At 29.7% G+C, this 21,514-nt stretch overlaps 1 protein-coding gene across 1 annotated transcript; it reads right to left on the reverse strand.

Moving 5' to 3' along the window:
- Positions 1 to 983: 983 nt before the first annotated feature.
- Positions 984 to 5,362, reverse strand: LOC112510912. Its single transcript, XM_025116266.1, has 5 exons — positions 5,035 to 5,362; positions 4,715 to 4,908; positions 3,446 to 3,479; positions 1,948 to 2,588; positions 984 to 1,238 (listed from the first exon to the last, which is right to left on the reverse strand). Exons 1-5 carry the CDS (start codon positions 5,360 to 5,362, stop codon positions 984 to 986), a joined length of 1,452 nt encoding a protein of 483 aa, XP_024972034.1.
- Positions 5,363 to 21,514: the final 16,152 nt, after the last annotated feature.

The raw sequence follows: 21,514 nt of genomic DNA on the forward strand, positions 1-21,514 counted from the left end.
ATATCGATATATCCCTTTTCAAATTTTTATGTTATTTTTTCAAATTTATATTTTATTTAAAAATAAAAACATTTTTTTTTTTAAAACCACATAAAAACATATTATATCAACATAAAAACACAGAAAAATCGAGATATGTCTCGATGCATCGTACGAGTACCCTTCTAATAATTTTATAATCATAACACTTCTCATAGGATAAATTATGGGTGGTCTGGTATGACAGGAAGACTACTGGTTCAAGGGTATGATAAAAATCATAGGCTTATGAAAATATTTATCGAGGTAAGAAAAAAAATTCAACAATAGATAAAAACATTCGGTATCTATTTTATGTCTTAAATTATTTAATTATCATAAACACTTTTCACAAATCATGTTGTAATCATAAGTTATTGTTTAAGTTTCAAAACACTTTTTGTAAATCATTTATTGTTGGTAACCAGTATTGTAAATCATTTAGAAATCGTAAATATATTATATAATAAATAAAAATTGATATATATTGCGGTGCATATAGAGCCCTGGTTAATAATTTAAAACTGCAAACTGTAACGCACTTTAAATGAAATATAAATCATACTGTAAAAAATCAAAACCAAATAGCTGCAATGGTAACAATTTATGCGGTTTTATAAACATGCTACCTATTGTTGCAGAACAACATATTATTTTATCAACGTATTCGATAGTCATATGGTGGTTGTGCTTGCAATGTGCCATTACAAAACTATATATGGTTCAAAACTCTTGCAATTCAATGTTATTCTAAATATATTCGAGTGATGTATACATACACACATATATATTGATACCACCGCTAGACAAAGAGGTTTTATCAATGATTACTAGTGGATTATCATCGATGAAACCCTTTATTTAGTATTGTACAATTAACATCATAGCATTCTTCTGTTTCTTAGTTGAACACAATTTCCTTTTTAATTAGTAATGCACGCATTTAGCCGATTTTCGCGTCATGTTCATCGTTCAATCGTTGGTACAAGATCAGTGCCGAGTCGGGTCACGTCAATGTAGTCTTTAGGGCCGTGAGCTGCTAATCCTGGAATTATCAATCCAAACATTCTAAGCAATTTTTCGATTGTTTCTTCCTTGTACTCTTTACCCTTCCAGTATGGCAAAATGAAACTCCTGATAACCTCCCAAATTGCATTAAGATACTTGGGTATAACCCACAGCAGGGAGAAGTAGTTCTTGTTTGGTTCTTCCTTCATAACCTGATCAATTTACATTCAAAGATCGCCCGTATGAACATAACACACAATGCGTACGTATGATCAAAGCATATTCTTGCTTATGTTTAACACAAAATCAGCTTATAAGACGTTGAAGATGTCTAATTATGTCATAACAGTCTGTTTTATAAGATTTATGTTTATATGAATGACCATCAATTGTGCGGCCTATATAAAGATGTTACAATAGCTTTATAGGACACATTTTCCAAATAATGTTACAAAAGAAGTGTCCAATATATGATGATATCTTTTTAGAACACACTTTTTCAAATAATGTCATACATAAAAGACTAAAAAGACGTTTTATTTCAAATTATCTTAAAAATTTATTGTAAAACCAGTACTTCAAGAATTAAGACACCCAAAAGGTGTTGTGTACTACCAACTTATTCTAACACCTATATATAGGATGCACAAAAGATCTCAAGTCATATAAGTAGTTTATACGGACATTTAGACATATTTGACGTCCTATAAAACTGATTTTGTTGTACTGACATATATATACATTATAACAACCAATTAAGGCCATCAAGTTCTTAACTTGAGGTGTTAATATCTTAGAGCTAGGTTGTGGGTTCAAGTACCCTTTCCTTTTTGATCGTTGGATCGTTTGATTTGGTAAATATAGAAACTAACAACGACTGATTTGGTTCATATATAAACTAACAACGACTGTTATACATACCTTGCCGCCATAGAAGCTGTTGAAGTATAGAGTTGCCCCGAAATGCTTAAAGAATAAAGCTTTATCATCATTAGGCAACCTAGGCACCAAATCATTGCAATAAACATACCTAAAATAGTTCACATTATAATCTTCAATCATATTCATCATATGCCTCCCAAAACTCTCATCCCCAACTCTTGGCTGCCCAAAAGTGTAAACCCCTTCTAACCTTTTCAACAACCATTTCTCTTCATGTAACCCGAGCACAGCTACGAACAAGATCGCTAACGCCCCACCTAAACTATGGCCAGTGACTATAAACTTCGCATTTGGATTCTTTTCCAGAATCTCTCTTAGCTTTTCTCGAATCTTGTAGTAGGCAAAAGGGTGGTGGTCGTTTGGATCTTGAGGTGGTTCGAGTTCTTTTGGCCAACCTTTGATCTTTTGTAAGCCAAGTGCTTTCATGAACCCACCATGCACTCGACCAATGCAATCATCCGAGTCGTTGGTGTGTTTGAGCTGATACCATGATATGTCTAGGTCTGTTATCCAGTCATTGGCGTCGAATGGGCTGGTTCCTCTTAATGCTACAACTATCAGATTGGGGTCTGATGCATCTTGAAACATGCTTGCATGTGTTGTGAATTGATTTTGATAATCTTTAAAACATAATCAAAAATTTGGTTTAGAAGTTAATAGATTCAAAGGTTTAATGGTAATCAGATCATTGACCGAAAGTAGTCATTTTTTTTTTATAGGTTTAGAGAAAAAAAAAAACATAGATAGATTAAAGAATGTTTTACAAACTAGTTTATAAGGTAATGGTTGGTTGTTAAGATGAGAGAAAAAAATAAACACTTCTGATAAAAACCGATAAGTTATATTACAATGTAAAACAACATTCTGGTACACTACTAGAATGCAAGGTATCAACGACGAACATCAGCGAGGGACAAATCAACGAGGGATCAACAAGGGATACATATGTCTACTGAAAATAATGAGAAAAAGGCAATAGAGCTTGTGAAAATGCTACCTATATATTATTTTTCCAAAAAATTAGCTTATTACTTACCAAACGAGTTTTTTTAATAATCTCCAAAATTAAGTTGGTTTATGGCTATTATATTTTAACCGGATTTTTCTTAAAATACAAAAAATTATCTATTGTCACTTTTATGATGGAAGTTGAAGACTCAATAGGTTTTTTTGGGTGACATTGGATTTTGATGTACATCGACTGATCTTCCAAAAGACCACAAATGGTCTGGAGTCGTCGTAGGTGAACATCCATGGCGACAATGGCTATGGCAACAATGGCTTTGACAAAGTCTGGATTTGATTCTGTGGGTTTAGTGACCAAATAAACAGGTTTTATAGCATAATTTCATACATAAGCTAAAAAAATCGAGAAAATGCATTAGTTGATCTTAATTTTTTGAGAATTAGGCAATAGGGAACAAATAAGGTATGATCTTAATCTTCCTAACATATTTATTGATCACGGGTTACGTACCGTTCCAAAATTTGTAGAAGCCAATAAATACCATCTGAAAAAAAATAATAAACCCCAAAAATAGACGATGGTTATTACATAAAATTGTTAAATTAATCACCAAATAAGACACATAAAATTGTTATATTTCCATCATAAAGATAAATGTTCATAAAATACAAAATGTTTGATGTATTCACCTATATAAAAAAAAATACTACAAATCTATCTAGTTAGTTTTTCATTAAGTTCTATATGATAGAACTGTCTGTATAGATTGAAAATATTTGTTTTGAAGAGTTTTTTCATAGATGGAAGGAACGGTTTTTATTTAGGAGGATAAATTTGAAAAAAAAAACTTGCTTTTCTACATAAATTTTTTCCTAAATGCTTATTGAATAAGTAACATTCTATATATACACACAAACACAAACACAAACACACACACACACACACCTATATATAATACACACCCACATACATACATACATACATATATATATATATATATATATATATATATAGAGAGAGAGTGTGTGTGTGTGTTAAGTTCACGTGGGACAAAACTGTTTTCGTGGGACACGATCTTTACACTTGAAACTTCACAACGAAGTGTTGTGAAGGGAAAAAAGCGAATTTTCACAGCAAAAACACTATGAAGTTTCAAGTGTAAAAATTGTGTCTCACGAAAACAACCTTGTCTCACATGATCCCAAATCTATAAATAAATAAATATACATATATCATTAAGCTGCCACTAACAAACACTCATGTATAGCTATCAATAAAATATCCAATATGTTATGAGTCCCATTAAGCTCATTAAATAGCTAATAAACAAGCACTAACTAAATAATTTCTGTTAATTATGAAAATTAATTAAATTATAAGAAATACTAAGAAATTAATACCATTTCCCTCTAAATACATAATAAATTAAAAATAAACAAATATATATATATATATATAGAGAGAGAGAGAGAGAGAGAGAGAGAGAGAGAGAGAGAGGGGGGAGGGGGTGAGTTATTATGTAATAATTTATTTTTATACAACTCAATCTCAACTGTACACTTAATTTGATGAATATATGAATTCATAAAAGTTTAGATTGTTTTATAATATAAAATATTAATCGTAATGTGATGGGTTTCATTTTGAAAACGTTATATATAGCACAAGGTTGTAAAAGAAATATACCCTATATATATGTATGTATATATATATGTATGTATGTATATATATATATATATATATATATGTATGTATATGTAGAGAGATAAGTTAGGTGACCTTCAAGTGATCTTGAACTGCAGCTTTCACAAAAGCCTCATTTTCGTAAGAGAATTTTGCAGCCATCATAGATACCGACGGATTATATCTTCCGTCGCCTTTTCTAATACTTGCATCCAGTTTCAACCGCCTGTCCAGTTCTCCGGCCACCGACATAAACTTTTCCGACGATTCCTCCGGCTTCACCACCTTACCTGCAATCTTACCAAAACCCTAATCAAAACCATTAATTACCACAATCGTTCCTACGCCTTTTGACGCCATTAAAGCTCATACAAACTCAAAAAAAAAAAAAAAAAAAAAAAAAAATTCACAATAACCTCGTAAGCGATTGATCATAAGCCCGAAAAGACCTCCATTGCTCGATAAAAGATTCAGCCACATCTCAATCAAAGATCCCGTCAAAGCCAGCGGCTTTTTCGTCCAAATAAGAAGCTTCTGCAGAACCACGGAGGAGAAGATGAGCCTTCGCCGGCGGAGATTCACGGTGGTTGACTTCTCCACATCTTCATATCGTTCGTCGTAAAACCTCTTCTTCTTCAAACTATCAGTTGAACATATCAAAATAGAAGCAATATCGTAGAGACTTGCTTCTTTGGCGTCAACCACCAAGTAATCTTTACAGAATTCTTCAGCACCTGCTGCCATGGCTTTGAAGCTAAGAAATCACGCAAATGGAAGCTGATGAGAGGAGGGTGCACACAACACACATACACACCATTTAAATCAATTGACTTCTATTATAAGATACGAGTCAATAAGCTTGGCAATGGCATGTGGATTAATTAATAGGGTTTAATTAAACCTACATTAATAAATACTTATTTAATTAATAATTCTGATTAAATAATTTTATTCTTGATCCACACAATCAACTTAATAAATTAACAATATTCTAATTCTTTAAGATATACAATTATTTTTAAAAAATTACCAAAAACGTTTATCGATTAATCAAAATAGTTAAGATTTGTGGCCATCAAATAAAGCATCGTATGCAACAACGTTACATCGTAGTGCTTACCAAAAAGAGTCGTCATCTTTAATTATTGAGTAAGATTCTCGATCCTTGTCATATTAATCCAGTGAATATATACCTGTCGTTAAACGGCCCGGCTTGATGGAAAAAAGTATTAATTAATTTGACTCTTTATAATAATAAATGGTTGTTTGTCAGTTGTTGAATAGTGTGCTGCAGAATGATTAAGTGGCCAGAATGATTAAGAGACTCTCATGATTTAGTACAAAATGAAGTATAATTGTTTACAACGAAATTATGACACTTAATGGTTAAGAAAGACCCATGATACAAAATCATTCAGAGGGTTTTATCTTTCAATTATTGAACTTATTAATTTTGTTTGGTTATAAAAGTTGTTTGTATACAACATTTGGTTGTTTTTTTGCTTGTTTGAGATTCCTTTGTAAAAAGCATGCAAGAAAAAAATTGCATCATGGTACACAAAAATCTTAGGCAACAATTAAACAATATAAATGTTGCCTAAAAGAACTATTATATTATGTTATTTACAATTCAAAGGCAACATATTTAAATAGAGTATGTTGTCTAAGTTGATATCTTAGGCAACATATTCAGATAGAGTATGTTGTCTAATCTGATATCTAAGGCACGCAACATATGTTTTTTTACTTAGGCAACATAACCTTTTGTGTATTGCCTAAGAAGCCCGCTTAGGCAACATATTCTGTTTGCGTATGTTGCCTTGGTTCTTATGCAACATTGAGAAGGCAACACATGTTTGTTGCCTAAGCCTTACGCAACATATAAACTCCTCTTAGGCAACATTTTTCATTTGTTGCCTAAGTGATATTTTGAGGTAGTGTTAAGAGACAGACTTTTTTTTGACAAACAAGATTCACCTCCTAACAATTCAGAGGTTGTCTCTTAATGGAACTATTAAGAGGTAAACAAACAACCCATAAATTAATATTTTGTCAATTATCCTTCAGGAGAAAGTCTAAATCAGATAAGCTTGTTATAACTGGTAAAGGTTGATCAAGTAAACACACATCCAATTTCGCTAAGGTTTCTAATTTAATCGATTGCTACAAAATGTAGTTACAAAAATAAGCATCACTTTTCGAAGTTTATATAATTTAATCCCTAAGGCTTAATTTTTTTTATCTATTAAATTGATTGTCAGCTTCATTTTGATCTTCCGAAATTGGGTTTATCAACGTCTAAAATGTTTAAATATCGTAATAGAATGGTTTATAGGAATTAAGTTCATAGGAACAAATAAGAATATGTCGTATTTAAAGGCGTTCCAACGGATTTATAGAATTTTTTGAGCATTTCATCAAGTTTTTAGAACATTTAAAAAAATAAAATGACGTATGAACTATTTTATAAGAGACTATTTGAAAAAGTAAATCCATCTGTTTTATACAGTGTCTTATAAAAAGATAGGTTTATAGAAAACTTCTCAAATGTATTATATAAAATAGTTAATACAATACTTTATTATAAAAATCTCCTAAAAACCACAAGGGTTGTGCCTGATTGGTTTGAGTTTGGCTTCAAAGGTCAAAAGTATCAGGAGGTCCCAGATTCAAATCCAATGAGAAATAAAAATCGCCTTGTGGCCACGGAGGTTCAAATGCGGTGACTCCGGGATATCTGCAAAGCAGATGGTCGTCCTGAGATTAGTCGGCTCGTATAACGAGTTGGATATCCAGGTTAATAAAAAAAATCTCCTAAATACTTGTTACAACGTCCAAATTAAAACATTCTATAAATATATTGTAATACTTTTAGATAAAGTTTTTAATATTATTTAGTCATATAAACTTAAACTCGATAAAACATTCTATTATTAGAACGACGCTTAAACATTTTAGATGTCTTACAAACTCAATTTTACTATCGTACCTTTTTCTGTCTTTATATCAAATTGTTTACCTTGGGGCTATTTGGTTGGTTTTTCATTTAAATATTGTATGAATAAAGTTGTCTGTGTGAATTAATTTGTTTGTATAGCTTGAAAAGTCTTTGTTTGGGAGAGTTTTATATATATATATATATATATATATATATATATATATATATATATATATATATATATATATATGAAAGAAGTGCATTTTTTAATTGGGAGAGATATGTTTGAAAAAACTTGACTTTCTACACAAAGTGTTCCCCGGAAGCTTACTTAAAAAGTAACTTTTTATATCATTAAACCACTGTATCAAACAATCATCTATAGCTGTATAATAAGCTATAAATCCCATTAATCTCATTAAACTACTAATAAACAAACTCTTATCTGTGTATCAATCACTTAGTTTTAAAACATTATTTTATGAGTTAATTACAAATTTTATTCATGTGGTTTCTTGGTTTTATAAAGAAGGTCCCAAACCCTAAAAACACATGGCTAAGGGGCCGTTTACCAAATGTTTACTTGGGTAAGTGAGCATCAAGTCACATTATCTTATCGAATGAATATGGTATGAATCAAAAATCTTACCCGGTAAGAGCGAGACAAGTACGAAGAGTCTTACCCGGTAAGTGAGGGCGACGACTCTTACCATGGTAAACGCTTACCGGGTAAATTGTTGTATACAATATCTTTTTGGTGGATTAAAATCTTACCCGGTAAGTAAATTATAGTATTAAATTTTACCGATAAACTCTTACCGAGTAAGTGTTTGGTAAACGTCCCCTAAATTACTCGTGGTACGAATTTCTCCCTGTACCTAAAAAAGTCTTTATTTCACGCTGGAGCATTTATGTTCTTATTTTCATAATGAATTAAGTCCCTAACCTAACTATTGTTATAAAGCTTTAATCTATTAAGGGGTATTCTTTTTTTTTCAATTTTTTTTTTCATATTACGCTTTTTTTAATACTTTTTTATCGCACAAATTTACCACATACACCAAATCAACACCAAATTCGAACCCTAATTACCAAAACTCACCGCCAAATCAACTAAAATTCAAACTCTAACCATCAAAACTCAACCCACAGCCACCCCCTCTTATCCGTTCAGATGATTTTCCATTATACATACCAGTTTCTTTCCCCAGCTTTATCATAAACAGAAATGAAGCTTCGTCACAAGTTTCACAGGTTCTCAAGAAGAAGATCACCTATACGGGTGAATATCTGATGTGGAAGTCATTTTTGTCTGTACCTATCATTTCACTATTGCTTATTTTGTACTTTTTGTTAATATAATTGTTGTTTCAATTCACATTATTTGTTTTAATCTGATATAGCAATTTTCCTAGCCACCAAAAATAAAATAAAAACTAATGTGTTTTCAAATTTCTTTTTAAAGTTAAAGAAGTAACGTACGAATGAAAAACACAACGTTTGTTGGTAATTTCTATTTTAAAATATGTAATTAATTATAATAATAATAATTTCTTAAAATATTAAATATAATAATTTTCAGAAAAAAACAAAAACAAAAGCGTAAAAGATTCCCGTTTCTAGAAGTAGGAACTTTGTGATCACAAACAATTGCCATGTAAATAGATTTCGTTGTAAACTATGTCTCTCTTTGATGGAACCATTTTTAGAATTACGTTGACAAATTTAATATTAGGGTACGTTTGCTAAACACTTACCGGGTAAATGTTTATCAATTATCACTTATCTTACCGATTAAGCATGAAAATAACCGAGAGTTTTACTCAGGTATGCTTTGGAAGAAGCGGTCTGTTACCGAGCCGTCTTATTAGGAACTAGTTGTGTACTCGCGCAATGCAACGAGATGCCAAATTTTCTGATAAGCTTACAACTAAAAATGAGTGTAACTATTCATTAAAAAGTACAAAATTCACCTTGGGGGATGGGGATGAGTTATTAAAAGTTCCCCCATTCATCTTCCGTTCAATTGTTCTAGAACTCTCGGTCTCGCTCTCTTAATTCTTTGCTCTTGGTGTAAATCGAATACATTTGTGGAGTCGTTTAAATATGTTGGATTTTAAATATATTGGATATTAAATTGTCATACAATTTTTTTTTTCCATCGATAGACTGTAATTGAAACCATAACTCTTTATTTATTCAAATTGTATTAATATGTAAAAACCAAATGTAACTTATATCATCGTTAAATCTTCTCTAATAAAACCAGTGAAACTTCAAAATTATTAAAATTCACGGCTTCTACCGCATTGCACGGTTACACATGTTCAAATTCAACCAACCTCAAGGTTACAACCATTACAATCAAGGGTATTTGGGTCTTTTTCCGAACTTCGTATTTTTAGGAATAATTAACTTCCTTAAAAATCTCATATAATATCAAATAAATCAGATTTATCTTAAAAGTTATAAATTCCTTAAATATCATATAAACCATGATTTGAATCTTCTAGTTTTTTTGTTATATTGTTATTATATGAATTTTCCATAATCATCTTCAACACTTTCATAATCGTCTTCTACATCTCCTTATTTCAAATTTGAAGCATCTTCTTCATCTTCATCACTTTTTCATATATGAAAAAAGTGACAGAAGATTTTGAAACCATATATGGAAAAATTCATCACTTTTTCTATCTGAAACCATATACAAAAACGATTCATATATGAAAGTTTTATATACAAAAAATGATCCATATACAAAAATTCATTATTTTTTCATACATGAAACTAGAGGTGTAAATGATGTGAGTCGAGCTCGAGTATCAATATACTCGACTCAAACTCGATAGTCATTTCTCAAGCTCGAACTCGACTCGAAAACTCATTGGTAGTTAAAAACTAAATTTCACTCGAACTCGATTACAATTTTTTAAACTCGAGTTCGAACTCGAATCAAACTCACTCGTCGAAATTTATAAAATTTTATGGTCTTCTCTTGTAACTTATAAAATTTAAAGGGTATCTCTTAAATTTTAAAAAAACTAAAGGGATGCACCTCAAATTTTATCATTAAAAAGACAAAGTTAAAAATTTCATTCACCGCCCCTCTTTTTATAACAAACTTCCATCCTTCTTTTACTATCTCTTTTCCAATGTGGGGCAATTTCATCAACATTTCTATAGTTTTTTTTTGTCTTTTTTAATTATGATTTTAATAAGAAAAATATTGATATAGTTTTTATAGTTAAAAATGCACAATATTGTTAAAATATCTAAAAGTATAAGACATTTCTGTTACATATATTATACATATTATAATATAAAACTGATTATATTTTTAAAACAAATTATATGTAAAAATCAAGTATTTCACGAGCTTTTCGAGTTCGAGTTAGACCCGAGTCTATTCGAGTTGAGTGTTGACCGAGTCGATCTCGAGTAGCTCACGAGTTGTCTCGTATCATTTATATCCCTACATGAAACCATATAAAAAAACAATCCATATATGAAAATTTCATATACAAAAAAATGATCCATATACAAAAATTCATCACTTTTTCATATACGAAACAATATGAAAAAAAATTAATAACTTTTTCATATGTGAAACCATCATTACATGTGTTTCATTATCAACAACACAAACAAAATGATTACATAAAAATTCACGGAAGATTCTGAAAGTAATGAATAGAATTTAAGAAAAATTCCATGAACTCAATGAAAATATTATACTTATATTCATCACTTCTCGACTTTTCAGATCTCGCGTACACTTCATGATTGTCGAACTCAATGAAACCCTTTGGTTATTTGCATATGTTGTTTCATTCAACATAATCAATAGGTCACTACAACAAAATTAAGTTTATAGGACATCCCTAACCTCTAAGCGTCCCAATAGACGGCTTTATAGGACTTAAGGACCAAAATATAAAACGTCATATCTAAAGATGTTGTAATAAGTTTATATGACACTTTTGGGCTTCTTAACAAGTTTTTTAGGACATTAATTTTTAATACAAAGTGTCGTATTAGCAACTTTATAGGACATTTTTGAGAAAGTGTCATATAAACTCATTTTCTTATAAGACACTTGTTTTTATAGGACAAATTTTCAAATAGTGTCCTATAAAGTTGCTAATACGACACTTTATATTAAAAATGTCCTAAAAAACGTCATATAAACTTATTAAAACACCCTTAGATAGGACACTTTATTTTTTGGTCTTATAAATTAAGTCCTATAAAGAGGTCTATTAGGATACTTAAAAATTGTGAATGTCCTATAAACCCGATTTTGTTGTAGTGGGTGGACCATCTAATTGCTTGTTTACGAAGGAGACTGCAATCAGTCGGCTTTTAACATTCCTTCTTAAAGATGTATGACTAGGATAGCAGGCTAAAAATGAGGATATGTAGCTAGCTTAGCCGGGAGCAAAGGATCCGGAGGTAGAGGATGAGGGTAGCTTAGACTACGCGTGTCTAGCTATTCATATTTGTTGTATTTTCTTGTACTTGTTCTATTTCATATGTTTCTATATTCACAAATCACAATGTTGTTGGTTTCTTCTAACCCCTTTATCAAAATTTAGTACTACCTTTCTTGTATTCGAGTTGATATTTTATTGTATGGTTTCTTTTATCCTACACTTCTTGCAAGTCGGGAGTTTTCACAGAAACAACAACTCTACTCTTTTGAGTAAATGTCAGGTATGCTAATAGACCTCTTTATAGGACTTAATTGCTTGTTTCGGACCTCCACCTACCGAGTGAGATATACTGGTCTCGTTTGATTTCGTTTGGTCTTTTTCAAAATTATGTAAATAATCATGATTTCTATTCATACCTCTTTCTTCACTCACGTACCCCCTATAAGGGCATCCCGAAGAGGGTTATGAATAAAATACACAAAACAATGTAACGGTCTTATCTAAGAGCGGGGGGACATGAGCGTCTACTGTACAAGTCTCTAATGCATGTATTTGTTATATACTTTGTATTATACAAGTCATTAATACATGCGCATATTACAGGTAAATTTGAATCTAGTTTGTAAGTTATTCAAACTAGATTGAACTTATATTGATATTCATTTAGTGATTTAAAAAAAATACAGTAATTATTTTGTTACTTTTCAGTATCGTGTTAACCAAATTTGATGTAAATGAATATTATCACATACTTAATGTTTTTGTAATCAAGGTCCCTAATTGAGACTTCACAATTAATTTGGTGGCTTCTATAATTAGTTTCTTATTTAAAATTGACAGAATTGAACAACGGAAAAATATTTAATTCACATACTTAGGAACCCAAAAGGTTATTGATCAGATTGCTTCTTCATCAGATTAGAAATCTTCAAAAGAAATCTGATTAATCAAGACTTAATGACGACATTTCATTTCGTGATATTATTGATGCTAATTGTTGTTAGTTTATGACATGATTTCGTATAACATACTTTGCTTGATGCATTTTGATAAATGAGAAGGTGGGTATCTAGAAGATAAAAAATGTCTTTTAATTCAACAAACAGACAAAACTCGATACAAGTAAAAACATTCTCTCACGCTCACATCTATCTGAGATGGTTTATAAAACACTTCTTTTAGATCCCGTTGTCATATATCGTGAAAACAAAAATAAATTTAATATTAGTTATATGGTTGAAAAATAAGAGGTGACAAATATCAATTGTATATAAATGTTAATTATATAAACACATTTAAAAGTGTGTGTGTGTATATATATATATACACATATAGAGAGAGAGAGAGTCGGGTCTAAATGAAAACGATGTCTATTTAGTAGAATAATAAAACGGCCGAAACACATATAATTTTATACTAACATCATGTACTAAATCATATGTGATTCATGCGACTTTACCTTCGACCTGAAGTTGCGGCCAAAGTCGATCATAGACCTTCATTAATGTAGAATCACATGTGATTTGCTTGTTATTTGATTGTTTTCATATCTTTTAAATAGTTAGCATTCTCGTTTGATATTCTTTCTCTATATATCATGTAGTTAAAAAATAAACATTATATAAAGTTCATATCTTTTTAATACTTGATATTTGTGTCATTTTACTCATCTCAACAAGAGTTTTTTTAATGTTATAAAAGATTTTTTTCCTTTTAAATTTTTAATCAATTGGATTAATCAATTAAAAGCCTGATGAAAGTGTAAAACGAAAATATGATTGAGATTCTATAATAATATCGAGAGTTTATATAGGATGCCTAAAAATGTATAAGCATTTTAATAAACTAATTTATAGGACCAAATAATTATGTTTTTATGTAAAAACATTTACTACTAGAAAACAAGGTATCAACGACGAAAATCAGTAAGAGAAAAAATCCCTTGCTGATCAGCAAGGGAATAGCCAAAAACAGATTCCCTCGTTGATCTGCCAGGGATCAGCGAGAGAATGAATTTTTGGGCATTCCCTCGCCGATCAGCGAGAGAACTGGTCAAAAACATATTCCCTCGCTGATCCATCGTTGAAAGTATCTCTCGCAAATCCGTCGCTGATAACATTACCTATGAGCATTTGACCGACGGAGTATCAGCGACGGATTTGCGAGGGAAATTTCCATCGCTGATACTCTGTATTTTTGTAGTGATTGTCCTAAGTTTATAAGACTAAACAATTATGGTTCTATGTAAGAATGTTGTCATAAGCTTATATGATGCATGGACGTTTCAACAAATTTTTTAAGACACTTTTTATTAATTTTTCATATAACATTATTTGAAACTTTTCAAAAATATTTTATTAAAGAATTAATATGACACTCTAATTTAAAAGCGTCCAAAAAACTTGTTAAAACGGTCAAAAAAACGTTCTATAAACTTATTGCAATGTTTTTATGTATGACAACACACTTGTTTGTCTAAAAAAAAATAAGTCCCAATAAATATTATATTAAGACACATATAAAATTTTGACATATATATTATAAACTCTATTTTATTACAGTAAGAAAAAGGGGTAAAGTGAGATTTCAAATGCAAGAAAAACTATATTATTTTAATTGGTTTGGACAAACGTTGATTACCGTCAATTTCAACTGATCTTATGCAGAACCCGCCTTCTAGAATATCAATATCAGGAAGCATATTCTGACTCTTTTAACTACTGAGACTAACAGGAAATGAAGTGGCAAGATCAAACCCGAAAACTATCTTATATTTATACAATGTTGCCCTACTTCTTTACCAATGGATTGGTAAAATCCAACCCAACCATAAGGGTGGTGACTGATTGGTTTGAGCTTGGCTCCAAAGGTCAAAAGTGTCTGGAGGTTTCAGGTTCAAATCCAAGAAGGAACAAAGATCCCCTTGTGGCCACAGAGGTTTAAATGTGGGTGATTCCGAGCTACCTGCAAAGCAGGTGGTCGTCCTGAGATTAGTCGGCTCGCATAACGGGTTGGATATCCAGGTTAATAAAAAAAAATCCAACCCATAATAATGACCAACCTCTAACCCACATGAGACTCTAACATACATGTTAAAAGATAATAAATTCGTTACTAATTGTGTATTTATGTGTTATTTTTTACTGGATGCATGAAAATACAGGCATAACTTCAAGTGATCATGTTAAAATCCCAAATTACACGTGGACCGAAACCAACAACAGTTAAAATCTTGTTGATATATAATATTATAGATGATAAAATAGACGAACTAAATACATGTTATTTTAATAAAATTGTATACAGAACGTCAAAAACTTTTAATCATCCCAATAGATCGTTTTTTAGGACCAAAAAATAAAATATCATATTTAAATGTGTTATGATAAGTTTATATGACGTTTTTGGACCCCACAACAAGTTTTTTTATGACATTTTATAAAAAAACTTCGTATTAGCTATTTTATAGGACACTTGAAAAGTGTCTTATAAAAACTGTCAAGTAAAAAGATGGGTACATACGACACTTTCTCAAAAGTACCCTATAAAATAATTAATACAACATTTTGTATTAAAAATGTCCTAGAAACTTATCAAGACGCTAAAAACATCATATAAACTTATTACAACGATTTTAAATAAAATGCTATATATTTTGATACTATAAATTAAGTCTTAGTATAGTTTAATTATTCATACGCTTAGAAATTTATAAGGTATTATAAACTCAATTTTATTAAAAAATATAAGAATAAATTTGAGTCAAACTAATAAATAAGTTAAAATTTTATGGTCTTTCAAATTAAATTGGATTGACCCACTCACCAATTATTATTTGTTTATATTTTCCGATCAAATGTTGTGTATACGGAGACAATATCACATGGTACCATTTGCCAATCAATTAGATTTTCAACAAGAATTTTTTTGAGTCTTATATAAAAAAATTGTCCCTATAAATTAATCTGTTTGTATAAATTAAAATGTTTTCCGTTTGAAAGTATTTTTTATAGATAGTTGTAACACTTGCTTACTATCGAAATGAACATATGCTAAAAGAGAAAAAGAGTACATACGACAAAAAGAAATGTGCTTTTTAATTATAAAGGATATGTTTGGAAACAAATTTGGCTTTTTGTATAAAGTTTCGTCTAAAAGCTTATTGATTAAGTCATTTTCTATATTATTACACCGATATCAAACAAGTATCTATAACAAATCGAATAAGTTACAAATGATATTAAGCTTCTAAGAAACAAGGCATAATTCAATCATATGGTGGAAGGGGCCCTTGTGAGTTTTACTATCACCACAACAAATTTGGGTTTATAGGACGTCAAAAAAAAATTAAGTGTCCTAATAGACCACTTTATAGGACCAAAAATATGAAGTGTTTTATCTAAAGATTTTGTAATAAGTTTATAAGACATTTTTTGGTGTTTTACAAATATTTTAAGACATTTATAATACAAAGTGTCCCGTTAGCAATTTTATGGGACATTATTTGAATAAGTGTCGTATAAAAACAAGTGTCCTGTAAAAAGATGAGTTTATAGGATATTTTTTTTCCAAAGTGTTCTATAAAATTGATAATGCGATGTTTTTGTATTAAAAACGTTCAAAAAACCTTGTTAAAACATTTAAAAGCGTCGTATAAACTTATTACAATGTTTTTAGATAGAACAATTTAATTTTTGGTCCTATAAAGTGGTCTATTAGAACGCTTAGAAATTAATGATATCCTATAAACCCAGTTTTTTTGTAGTATATATATATATATATATATATTTGCACCTACAACTCCCATTGCCATTGAGAATTTGACCCTTAGGGGCGTTTAGTTTGCAAAATATTTTTTTTATGTAATGAAATCTGTCAAAAGTATTTGTTTTTGAAGTAATTGGAATGTAAAGTTATCAGGTTGACTACCTGTTTGGTTGATAAACATTGGAAAGGAATCTGTTAAAAGATTTTGAATCTGTCTTTTTAGTTCACATAAAATAGCTTTGAAATTGGAATGAAATATTAGTAAATGATCAAAATACCATTTTTTTTAAATTTGAAACCGAAATCTAACTCTAGCTAAGAAAGTTGATTAATCTAAGAGTTTTTGTTTTTTTTCTAAAACTTTTCTTAGTCCTTTTTTTGTTTTATTAAATTATAAAGCAAGTTAAGATTTACTTCTTGTGGTTTGTCTTTTTTTTTTTTCCTACATTTTTTATTTTATATCTTTATTATATAAATATAATTAAGAGTTAAATATAAATTTGGTCCTCATGTTTTACATAAATTAACCAATATGGTCACAGAAAAGATTTTTTCTCAAAAACGTCCCTATGGTTTATATTTTTTTTTTTTTATTAATATGGTCCCTTCCTCTAACGTCGTCAATTAATTTCCGTTAGTGACTCTCTCTCCCTCAACTTTCAATTTTATTAACAGATTTAGTCCCTCCAACTACTTTTCATTTTTATAACAGATTTGGTCCCTCCAAATCTTTTATTTTTTTATAACAGATTTGGTTTCTCTGTCTATTTTTCATTATTCATCATAAATAAACTAATAATCTTAAACTTTTTTTTACATATTTGACATATATTTATTAATTATCATTTAGCTATAACCATTTGTAGTGTATATTAATTGGTTTAAATAAATTAATTAAAACTTATATTTTTATATCATATTTAACTATAATATCAATATTAAGTAGTTTTAATAAATTACTTAAACTTAAACTTAAACTTTTATATATAATATATTATTGCATATTTAGTATTAGCAGTTATTTTAACTTTCAACTAATTAAAAATATAACTACATATTTGTGAAAAATTCTTTACAAGGACCTTATTCGTCAATTTATGTAAATATAGGGACCAAGTTTGCATTTAACTCATTAATTAATGACTATTAACTAAAAATACAATAAACATACGTATTTTATTTTAACCATTGTATGTTTTTAATTACTTTTGCAATTTATCGGGGATATATATATATATATATATATATATATATATATATGGTTTATTTCAAATACAACCTATCGTATTTGTACAACCAATGCAACCCAATAAATTGAAATATTTATGGAAATGATTAGAGTTCATTTATTATGATTTAAATATTTATGGAAGATGAATGCGGTTCATTAATTATGATTAATACTTTATATTAGGAAATAATCAAAATCTCTATAAAATCACATATTAATCAAATGAAATGAACGGTTGAGATTTGGTTGTATTGGTTGCACAAATGACCAGGGTTGTATAATAACCAACCTCTATATATATATATATATATATATATATATATATGTATGTATAAGCAAACCTGCCTATATTGTTTCAAAAAAATATGTTTGAAGTTGAGTTAAAAAAATATCGATTTTGTTATTTATGTAAGATAAAAATCGAAATTTATGTCTATTAATGAAAATATGTATTATTTTTAGATATTTTATTTAATTAAATGTGCATCAAATAAAAACTTTATAATATAATTATTAATTTTATTTCAATATATAAACTGAAATTATGTGATTGGAAAATAGATAACCATTTAAATTTATTTTTCATTAAGATAAATATAAGTTTATATATTGAGAAAGAAAAAATAATTATATTACAAATTTTTTTATTTGATATATACATATTTTTATTAATAGACATAGATAAAAAAAATTATCTGACATAAATAAAAAACAATAAAATTTCTAACTCCAACTTAAAAAAAAAAAAAAAAATTTAGATCAGTATAGATTGATTTACAGATACATATATATTGAATAAATTATATAAAAAATTAAAAATATTCAATATTTAACTAATTTAAAAGGTTCTGACAAGATTTATTTTTCATTATAAAATGCATATTTTTAATTAAAATTATAACTAATTAATTAATATAATAAAAATATACAATGAAAAACGTAGAAAAAACAAAAAAGGAAAAAGACAACCCATATGGGAGTAAAATTGTAATTTAACCCTATAAACTAATAAAAGGAAAAAAAAAAGACAAAAAAGGTAAAACGACAAAAATAACTTAACCGATTTCGATTGGGTATAAAAACAAAAAGAATGATAAAGGACGAAAATACCCTTCATTCACATAATCTTTCAACAGTAGTTAGGTGGGGAGTAACCAAATCTAAACGTTTTTGCAAACAACAATGATAATTTATAATTTCAAAAACTGTATAAATATGATTTTCGATAAACTAAAAAACGTATAACCATTAAAAAACATAAGTAACTTTTTGATCGTTTTTCTTTTAATTACAGGAACATATGACCCCTTAATTTCATCACGAGCAGGGCCGTTCTTTGAGGTGTGCCGAGCAGTGCTACTGCATAGAACCTCCGAGTATTTTTAATTTTTACTATATAAATTAATTAAAACAAAAGTTCAAACAAAAGATCATGTAACACAGTCACAAGGTACATTGCAAGTTAGTGTCTGCTTTGTAGTAATGCTGAATTTGAATCCCACAACATGTGGCTTTACTTTTTTGTGTTTTAAATTAATATTTTAAATTATATTTTATCACAGATTGAATGTATTATAATTTTCTATGATTTATTGATAAATTTATAAAATATTTTAATAATGTAATTAATGCTGAAATTGTTAAAATATAGTAACTGTTAGAGTTGATTAATTTCCATAAAATAACCTGCTAATTTTAGAGCAACTTAAACAGTTCTCTAAAATGGCAAATTAAAACTAAAAATATTAGAAAAACTATATTCAATTTTAACGTATTCTCTATTTTACATATTATAACATTAATTATATTATTAAAATATTTTATATATTTAATAAAATATTATTTTATCTTCTAAAAATTTAACATCAAGTTTTTTTTTTATTAACATCATCTCTTCTAAATTAATGTTTTAATATCTTGTCATTTCTCCCCGCACCCATTCTTACAACAAGCTTTTAATAACAGGGTCGTAATTTGTCATTACGTGCGACTTGAAAACATAATAAAAAATATTTTGTAATAACCAAAAAAAAATGGAACGGAATTGGTAGTCGTTAAACTTCAAGGACTTGTAGTGTAAATGCAATAAAAAAGTGAAGGGTTTAGACCCTAAAATGGAATGCAATTTAATGACAGGAAACTCAATGGTCATGAAACCTACGACCATTAATTATGACTTATCGTTTCATATTCCGTTAAATCGCCGATGGGGCTTAGTATAAAATGGGAGTTTGTAGCTTTATGTGTAGTTTGGGGGTTAAGAAGAAGAACTATTGTGAGAAAAGGCGACGGTGGACGCTGTAATGAGAGTTGACGGTGCTCTACATCGTAGCTAGTTTGGCACCAATGGGGGAGACGCTAGCCACTTCAAAGATCGGTTTGGGCTACGCCATATATGGTGAGTTACACGTGATTTATTTTTAAAATGGTTGCATGTCTTATTATCCAAAAGTGGTTTGAAGTTTCTCGAGATTTTTGATATGCTATATATGCATGAAAAGTTCGATATTTTTATAATATGTGTTTTGAGTACTTGTGTGTCAATGAGGATGTACTACGATATGATTTTGTAAAGACGGACATGTTTTATGAGCTTGTCTAAAACGTAAGTGCGGACATACTGTGTGAGTTCGCCAGATAATGCTGTGTGAGGTAGACATCTCCCATGACATCGTTGCTTTGTGATGTACACACGCACTATAATATCTTTATTTTGTGAAAAATATTATTCTCATCAAGACATGCTATTTTATGAAGCTTCGTAAAATTGTTTATCGTAAAAGTTATTGTTCATGCATGAAAACCGTAGATTCACTGGACCTAGAGCTCACCCAAAACTCTTTTAAAACTTTTTCACTCAGATGGCTATTAGACTGGAAAGAAAAGTTGGATAAAGAGAGATATAAGGATTAATTGTAACATCCCGTCCCACATCGGTTGGTGAGGTGAACAAAGCACTCCTTATAAGGGTGTGGATACCTTAGCCTAGCATGACGCGTTTTGGGGCTTGCGTTGTGCGGCTGCCAAAAACAAAACCGTGCGGCTACTGCTTTGTGGTTGAGCGGGCAGGTTAGTCAAAGCGGACAATATCATTGCTACGGGGTTCTGGGGGCGTTACATTAATATCAAAGAAGAACATGTGCAAATCAAGGCATTGTTATATAGAGCAAAGTTATGTTCCTCAAATTTGTAATTTTAGATGATGATATAAATTGTAAGATTAGAAATTTTATTTCCGCTGCAATGTAAGGGGCTGTTTGTTTGCCTCTTAATGGTGACATTAAGAGGCAGCCTCTTAATCGGTAAAAGGCGGAGGCTGTTTGGCAAAAAAAATAGAACCTCTTAATGGTGACAATTGGCTCTTAACCATTTTGCATCCTATACCCCACTAAACCATTCAGATGTTGATTTTTCCAACTATGCCCTCCCTTCTTCCCCCTTCCATCACCGTCTTCTCCCCCCCCCTTGTCGGTCTTCCATAACCACCAACAACACACATCGCCTGTCTTCCCTCCCCCCACCCC

Source organism: Cynara cardunculus (genome assembly GCF_001531365.2).
Source record: "Cynara cardunculus var. scolymus isolate 2C chromosome LG 4, CcrdV1, whole genome shotgun sequence".
In the NCBI taxonomy this organism is placed as follows: Eukaryota; Viridiplantae; Streptophyta; class Magnoliopsida; order Asterales; family Asteraceae; genus Cynara; species Cynara cardunculus.